Raw genomic sequence first — 9,383 nt, forward strand, 5'->3', positions numbered from 1 at the left:
AACCTAAACACCGAATTCAAACAAAATCCAACATAATTATACATTGAATTCAAAATTTGCGAAAGAGAAAACTGAAACTGAGAAGTGGATTCCATACCTAATCAAGGACAGGACTTTGTAGAGCTTGACATGCTAGTCGCGTAGTCGCAAATGGTGCGGCGATTGGAGCTTTGGATTGAGAGTTATCTTGATTTGAAATCAAACAAGGGTTTGAGTTCTCCTCTTTTGACTTTTTCTCCCTCTCCCCAGCGTGTTTTCCACTTTTTTGGGGGAAGAAGAGCTATGCTCTTCATTTATTTGGTGATTTTGTTGGCCTTGGCCCAATACGGGTTCGGTTTGTTCGATTTAGCTTGTTCGATTAAATCTTGGGTCAAATTTTTTAAAATTAGTGTCAAAATTCTTGTTTTAACTTTTTCGTTAAATTATAAAATTTTATTTTCTAAATTTTTAAAAAAATATTAATTTATAAATTAATTATTTATTAATTAACCAAATTTTACATCAAACCTTATAAATTCACTAATATTATAATATTTTTATGCATCAAAAATAATTATTTGAATATATTTTGATATTTATGATATTTTGTATGTATCTGTATTCATTTCAAAACTCTTTTATATATGTTTTGTCTATTTACTCTTAAATTAACATAGAAGATGCATTAGCCTGCATTCAAAGTTGAAACAAAATATCCCTGGTTTCCGCGGAATGTGATGACATGGATTCTCTGGTACAATCCAGCTAGCAATACATCATCAGAAGAATCTTTATAACCCAAAAACTGCACCACTGACGGTACAATAATCCAACAGAGACCCATCCCCTCCGCCCTCCACCATTTGTGCCTCTTTAATTTCCATCCAAACAAAAACATTTTAATCATCAGAGAGGACCTAACAATAAAAACCAATCTACCAAGTACCAACCAACACCACACTAATAATAACACTAACTCAATTCATGGCCTCTTCTACACCTCTTCTCCTTCAAACTCTCACAATTTCTCTAATAATTTCCATCACTCTTCTCCAATTCCAAACAAGTAATCAACAACCGCTCCTCCTACTTCCGCTGAAACAACAAACACAACAACCTTCTTCAAATTCTCGAAAGCTCTCATTCCAACACAACGTCACCTTAACGGTCACATTAACCGTCGGCACGCCCCCACAAAACGTTACCATGGTCCTCGACACAGGCAGCGAACTCTCTTGGCTCCACTGCAACCCCGTAAACAACGACACCTTCAACTTCTTCAACTCTTCTCTCTCTTCTTCCTATGTTCCAACCCCATGCAATTCTTCCATATGCAAGACTCGAACTCAAGACCTACCCATTCCGGTCTCCTGCGACTCAACCACCAAAAAACTCTGCCACGTCATCGTCTCCTACGCCGACTCCACCTCCAACGAGGGCACACTCGCCGCCGACACCTTCTCCATCGGAGCCACCCCACAACCCAACACTCTCTTCGGCTGCATGGAATCTGGGTACACCACAAACCCAAATGAGGATTCAAAATCCACAGGTCTTTTAGGCATGAACCAAGGTTCACTCTCCTTCGTAACCCAACTTGGCCTTCCCAAATTCTCTTACTGTATCTCCATCGGCGAAGGCTCCTCCGGCGTCCTCCTCTTCGGAGCCACCACCGCGTTTCCCTGGCTTGGGCCTCTCCAATACACACCTCTCGTCAAAACCACAACCTCCTTGCCGTACTTCGACCGCGTCGCTTACACCGTACAGCTCGAGGGGATTAAGGTTTCGGACAAGCTTCTTCAACTTCCCAAGTCCGTTTTTGTTCCCGATCACACCGGAGCGGGTCAAACAATGGTGGATTCGGGTACCCAATTCACGTTCCTTCTTGGGTCGGTTTATACGGCGCTAAAGAATGAATTTTTGAATCAAACGAAGGGGAAGAGTATGTTGAAGGTGGTTGAGGATCCGAACTTTGTGTTCCAGGGAGCCATGGACTTGTGTTACAGTGTTGTGGGTGGTGGTGGGGGTGTGGCGGCAGAGGTGCCGGCGGTGACAATGGTGTTTTCGGGGGCGGAGATGAGGGTTTCCGGTGAAAGGTTGCTGTATAAGGTGAATGAATCGATGTATTGTTTCACTTTTGGGAACTCGGATATGTTGGGGATTGAGGCTTATGTGATTGGGCATCATCATCAGCAGAACGTGTGGATGGAGTTTGATTTGGTCAACGCTCGAGTTGGATTTGCTGACACTAAGTGTGACCTTGCTAGTCAACGACTTTCTCTTGCTTCTTAACGTTTTTACATACCAAATACTTTTCTATCTAATTAACCGTCGCATTAGAGAACTTTTTCTTTTTAATATTGTATTACTAGAGGTGAAATTCTTCATTATGAACCAAACTGTGTGTTAAACACAACTATGGCCATTTACAAAACGTCAGTGACGTTTTGTATTTTTTTAATCAAAATAATATTTTTTTTAACAAAACGTCAGCGACGTTTTGTTCTTTCATGATCAAAAAATTTTTTTTATTACAAAACGTCAGTGACGTTTTGTATTTTTTTAATTAAAATAATATTTTTTTAACAAAACGTCAGCGACGTTTTGTTCTTTTATGATCAAAAATTTTTTTTATTACAAAACGTCAGTAACGTTTTGTACTACTACCACAACTGTGTAAAACACCAAAATGATCAAATACTTTTGTATTTCACATTAAAATTATTCATATATAAAAATTTTAGCCTCGCATTAGATTGTTTTTTTACTTTTCCTTCTTTTTATTATTATTATTATTTTTTAACTTAGTTATGAAACTAGTTTTTTGGAGCATTTGAAGTATAACATTGTTAGAAAGATTTAGTGCGGCAACTAAGATGACCACATGTTTAGCGTTTTAGTTAAGAAAGAGTATAGGAAATTAATTTTTGAGAAAGTTTAGGAGCAGTAAATTTTGTAATTTTTAATTATTAATTAGTTATTAATAATGTTTTTAATGATGTGAGATTGTATTTAATGGTATAAAATTATTTAAATTTCTTTTTTTACTAAAAAATAGGAAATTCGAACCTGCAACCTCTTAATTGAATATGAAAAAACTGTCATATGACCTATTACTCATTTAAATTTTTTTTTATGGTTAAGTACTTACTAGAATTTAATAAAAGTACTGACTTCCTAACACTCCTCATAAATTTTTAATAGATAATATTAATAAATGTTTTATTGTAAAATTATTTTTTAATTTTTATTTTAAAAGAAATTATAAATAAAATTTAAAATATATAATTTAATATTTATAATACTGATTTAGTTGAAAAATTAATTCCTTGATTATACTCTTTTGTTAATATGTACACCCTCTATATCTATAAAGTAAATAAAACATTTTTTCTCATTTTTTATACTTTTATTTAACTAATAACTTGTATTTGTTGAGAAAAAAGGTTTGCTTATAAGATTTAAAGACTTATCTCCAGGTAATCTCTTGGGAGTTGGGACATAAAATATCATAGTTAGTGGTCAAGCAAAAGGACAACAATATTTAAAAGAAAAAAAAAGAAGAAGAAAAGAAAACTAATCATGTTATTGACCTTTCTTAGATGTTTGGTAGTAGTAGTACTGGTCATATCCTCATATCTAACCCAAAAAAAAAAATCGTTTCAACAACCTTGATTGAAAAATAAATTTGATTAGTAAAATAAAAATGATTATATCATAGTAATTTACTATTTAACTTGATATATTTTTATGGGATCTAAGAACTTCAAAGATAATCAATTTGTCAATCATTAATAAAGATTTATAGTTAGCAACTTTAGCATAGTTTTTTTATTTCTTCTTTTTTTTTTCATTAAAAAAAGTCTACGATGGAATAGTACAGGAAAATAGATTCTCTCCAATTCTTTTAACATTTGAGAGAATAAAATGTGATCTCTCACCTTTAATTCTATAAGTGGGATTAAAATTAAATATGAGAGAAAATAATAAAGAATTAGATTTAATATTGAACACCATCCAATTTTTTTTATTAAAAAAGATCCACTCTCATAGTACACTTATATTTTACACACTCACACACATTACTATGAGTAGTATGAATTCTTAACCAACACGGATTTAAACCCGTGCATATTTTAAGAAAGCAAACATAATTGGGCTAATTTTTTTTTATGAAAAAAATATTGGTATTTTTATTGAAAATGGGAGTCTTTGGTTTTTTTGTGGGAAGTCAACACATGGGGGCGTGGTGCAACACGTGGGGGCGTGGTGCAACACGTGGCAGTATTCTGGCCAACACGTGGGGTGTGGTGAATACGTGACAGCATCTTAGCCAACATGTGGAAGTGTGTTGACCAATACGTGGAGGCGTGTTGAACACGTGGCAGCATCTTAGCCAACACGTGGAGATATGTTGAATAATTTCTACAATATTATAATACACTTTAAATATCAATATTTAACCAAAACACTAATTCTCTTTTCATATTAAAAATAATTTCTGACGTAGTTGCCTCTAAACCAAATTTTGTGGTGCAATGGGTTATGTCTCCAAGGTAGAGTTTTCTTTTTTTTTTTTTTTTTTGGTATTTGAGTTTTCTTTTGTTTTTTTCGGGGAAGGTAGAGTTTTTCTTTAAGCTTTTCGGGTTTTGGTGAATGGTCCCAGAGTTAATTAGTTGGATCCATGGTCCACCGGTTCCGGTGATCAATTTACCTTCTCATGGTTGTGTACTTGTTGTTTTTCTTTTGTGTCTTTTTTATTTTTTTTTTTTGGGTGTCTTTTCATGGTTGTCTATGTGAGATATGGGAGATAATTTGGTACCAAATTAAAAAAAACTTGTTTAAAATACTAGGAATAAAAATTTATTTAAGAATTAATTTTTTATTTTAAAACAATTAAAAATAAATAATTTAGATTATTTTGAGAATTTTAATTCTTATTTTTTTATTTATAAATTAGACCAAAAGAAGTCTGATTTTTAAATTCATTCACATATTTTTTAAAATTTAAATTCAATTTTATTGATATATTATAGTTATTTTAAATTATTGAGTTTTAAATAAAAATAAATTCTTTTTTAATAAAAATAGAATTTTTTTTCTCATATTAAATTATTTCCAAACAAGTTTTAAATGATTAGCCGTTGGCACCACCAAAAACATTTCAGTTATTTTGTAGGCATTGATTAATTTGATAAGTTTCAAAGGTAGGTGAACCTGCTTAAGTGGCTAAGGTGGAGGCTCTAAGGGAAAACTACATTGATTTAATTTGTTCAATGCTTCAAAGCAAAATGTGTTAATGATGCGTACCCATAAAGCATTATTAGATGAACTTGATCATCATGTTGGTTCGGTTCTCAACATTGACAAATCAATCAATCCAACAAAATCTATCACCCAATACAAGAATTTTAAGAATATGTAAACATGTAATCTGATTAGGAAATCTAGGCCAAAAACTAAAATTTACATAATTGTAGGAATGACTACATAATAGAGTGGGGATGAGAAACAATTTTTTTCTTCCAACCTCGTTTTTCATGGTGGAGAAATTTTCCTCCACATCCTTAATAATACTTAGAAGATATATAACTTCAAGGATTTCTACGGGATTATAAATAAATAAAATTTTAACTATTTATATAATTTAAGTTTAAATATTAAATGATTAAATTTTAAACAAAGTATTAGCACCGATATTTTGTTTAAAATTTAATTATTTAATGTTTAAATTTAATATATAATGTGTTATTATAAAAAATAGTTTTTGATTTGGCTCAATCTTCGTAACGTTATTCTTACGGCAAAATTTTGTTTGGGTCATGACTTAATTTTATCTAATATTTGTCATCGGTGTCAGAATGGTTCTGAATCTATTTTTTATTGTCTTCGAAAGTGCTCTAGTGTCAAGGAGGTCTAAAACTTTTAGGCCTGTATTCAGATAACTCAAATTTACGTGATTAGCTCTACAGGTACAAGGAGTGGAGATATTTTTCTTTTCTTTTTGACCATCGAGTGGATTTGGAGAAACAGGAATCATAACTTATTCAATACAGATGACTCTTGGAGTGCTAGTAAAGTGGTGAGTTTGATTCGTAGTTCAATAAAGGAGCTCCACACTATTTTTGCTGTGCATCAATCTTTGTCTTCTCTTTCGCTTTGTTTGCATTGGGTTCCACCTCCAGTTCATTCTGTTAAATTAAATTGTGATGCTAGTTATTTTGCTCTTTTTGGCTATGCTGGTTTTGGTTGTATCGTTCGCAATTTTGATCGATGTTGGTTGAAAGGTTGCACTGAAAAAGTCGAAGTGTGCTGTGTTCTTTTTGCTGAATTGTATGCGATTTGGAGATGTTTACTTCTAGCTTGGGATAGTAGATTTCGTGAGATTAGTTGTGAAACAGATTGTTTAGAAGTTCTTTTCTTAGTAAACCAAAGAATACTTGGCAAGAATATTTCAGAATGAAATTTGACAAAACAGATACATGAGGTTATGAATTGGAATTGGAGAGTCTCTATTCTTTTAATTCAGATGAATGCAAATAGTGTTGCAAATTGTATACCTAAAGCAACTGCTTCTGACACGGACATTCATTCGAATTGGAGTCAACTATAAAGTGAATTTTAATATCTAACAGATTTAGATATGAACTTAACCAATTAATTTAGTTTTGTCTTTTTTTTTTCTGTTTAGTCAACAAAAAAATTTTAAACAAAGTATGTAATGTACTTTTACGGATAAAAAAAAGTATGATGGATATTGTATAATTTTCATTTGAAAAATCAAGTATTAACGTATGTGAGAAATATTAGGTGAACAACATTTTTGTAATTAAGTCTAATAAAATTATTTTTTTAAAAGAAAAAGAAAAGACATAAATTCATATGCACATGTGAAAACTTTTTATTGTGGGTTAATGCTTAAATTTGTTTTTGAAAGATCGTGTGATCTTTATTTTCGTCTCTAAATGATTTTTTTAATCAAATTAGTCACTGAAAGATAAACTGTTAGTCAAATTAGTCCTTTCGTCAATTGGATGATAACGTATCACGTTAAGTGTCACGTGACATGCCACGTGGCAGGTCAGTAACACATGGCATGCCACGTGTCACTTGACATATAAAAAAGTTTTTTGTTAGTCAAAATAGTCCTTGAAAGTTCAGACGTAAGTCATTTTCATCCCTCAAATTTTAAAAATTAGTCAAACTAGTCCTTATATAATTTTTTTATTTTTTCTTCATAAAATTATCTCTCTCATTTAATTATTCTCAAAATCTCTCTTATTCTTTTCTATTTTAAAACCTTTTCCTTATATTACTACATTTTACTAGAATATATATATATATATATATATATATATATATATATATATATATATATATATATAATTGAAATGTATGTATTTATTAACCTAAACAAAGTTATATACTCAAAATCAAAATTTATGTATGTTAACCTAAATAAAGTTATACTATTGTTTTTTCTACTACATCTTTTTTTCCATTATGATATTACTTATATATAGGATGTAATAGTAGTGATACTTAGAGTCAAAATTCAATAAAATCCACAAATTTTGCTTCAATTCCAAATTTTACAAAATATTAAAAATTTGTTGGTTAATTATTATTATTATTATTATTATTATTATTATTATTATTATTATAAACGAATTGCTTCTTAAGGTGCAAACATCATAATAAATTTTTGTGTATTTCATATGTTTGAGATAGATTATATAATTTTTCTTTTAATTTCACAAATCAATGAGATAAAATGAAATAGAAAACATTATACCTATACATAACACAGGCTACTCCGCACTAGTACATTATATAAATAGATATGTTTCGTATTAAAATAAAATTTTTTTTTGTTTTAAATGAAATATTTAAAAAATTATATTAGAATATTAAGATTCAAAAAGTGATTCCATAAACCAGTTTTTCAATTATTGAGTTTTACTATATAAATTAAATGATAATAAAAATTATAATTTTAAAAAATTTAAAAAATTTAAAATTTAAAATAATTACTATATTATTTAGTAAAATTTAAAATATTAAATTTTTAAATATATAATCAACAATAATTTGATAAACTCATTTAAATAAAAAAAATTCACATAAAAAATTATAATTTGAAAATGTAAAATTTTAAAATACAAATGACAAAATAACTTTATAAAAATTTAATTATTTTTATTATTTTATGTAAAGAGAATTTTGTTTATTAATGTTTAAAAAATAATATTAAAATTAGTAGTATAAAAAATATTATAAATTTAATATTATAAAAAAATTATATAAGAACTAGTTTGACTAATTTTTAAAATTTGAGGGATGAAAATGACTTATATCTGAATTTTCAAGGACTATTTTGACTAATAGAAAATTTTTATATATGTCAAGTGACTGCCACGTGTCACTGACCTATCACGTGACGTGCCACGTGTCACTGACCTGCCACGTGGCATGTCGCATTATCATGCCACGTGGCACTTAATGTGATACGTCATCATCCAATTGACGAAAGGACTAATTTGACTAATAGTTTATCTTTCGGGGACTAATTTGATTAAAAAAATTATTTGAGAACGAAAATAAAGATCGCGTGATCTTTCAAAAACGAATTTGGGTATTAACCTTTTTTATTATACTAATAAATTATTAAACTAATTTAGTTAAATTTAGTTACTGAAATGACTTGTTTATATAATTACGGTAACATCTTTATTATAAAAATATTATTGCTACTCCAGTAGCTCTATATAAAATACTTAATAATTCAAGAAAAATGATTAGAGGTCTCCATTAAATTAACTAATATATATAGTTATATTTGCGATATAAATCCTTACAATTGGGGATATATAGGAGTGGCAAATGGACTTAAATTTATCAGATTAATTTGCATAATTCGTTAAAAATGTGGGTCGAGCTAAAAAATTGAGAACGTCATATATTAAAAATCTGTTTTACTCGTACCGTTTAAACTGTGAATTTTAGTGAAACGACTCAATATTTTTTTTAAAATGTTCTAATTTAGTGTTTTAGATTATATTTTACGTTTAATTGATTATGTTTTAAATTTGTAGATGTTTAATTATATATTTATTTTGTTATAGATAATATTGATTTTATTATTTTATTTCAAAAAATTTGATTTATGATTATATTTATTATATATTTATAATTATAAAGACTTTAATATTTATAAAATTAAAAATTATAATTTTTTTATAAATTATAAATTTATTAAAATACTTATAAAATTATATATTATTTAATATTTAATAATAAAAAAAGAGACCAATCTACTAATTTACTATTAAACAAAATAGAATGAGATTTTAAAACCGTCTTATTAAACAAGATAAAATAAACTTAATAAGATAAGATAAAGT

The 9,383-nt window shown here is 29.0% G+C and overlaps 1 protein-coding gene across 1 annotated transcript; it reads left to right on the forward strand.

Annotated features, from left to right (window-relative positions):
* The first annotated feature begins 333 nt into the window (after positions 1–333).
* On the forward strand, positions 334–2,730 carry LOC112702488 (aspartic proteinase PCS1). The gene has a single exon (XM_025753539.3). It carries the CDS (start codon positions 964–966, stop codon positions 2,269–2,271), a length of 1,308 nt encoding a protein of 435 aa, XP_025609324.1. The 5' UTR covers positions 334–963; the 3' UTR covers positions 2,272–2,730.
* The last annotated feature ends 6,653 nt before the right edge of the window (positions 2,731–9,383 follow it).

This window comes from Arachis hypogaea, chromosome 7 (assembly GCF_003086295.3).
Source record: "Arachis hypogaea cultivar Tifrunner chromosome 7, arahy.Tifrunner.gnm2.J5K5, whole genome shotgun sequence".
NCBI lineage: Eukaryota > Viridiplantae > Streptophyta > Magnoliopsida > Fabales > Fabaceae > Arachis > Arachis hypogaea.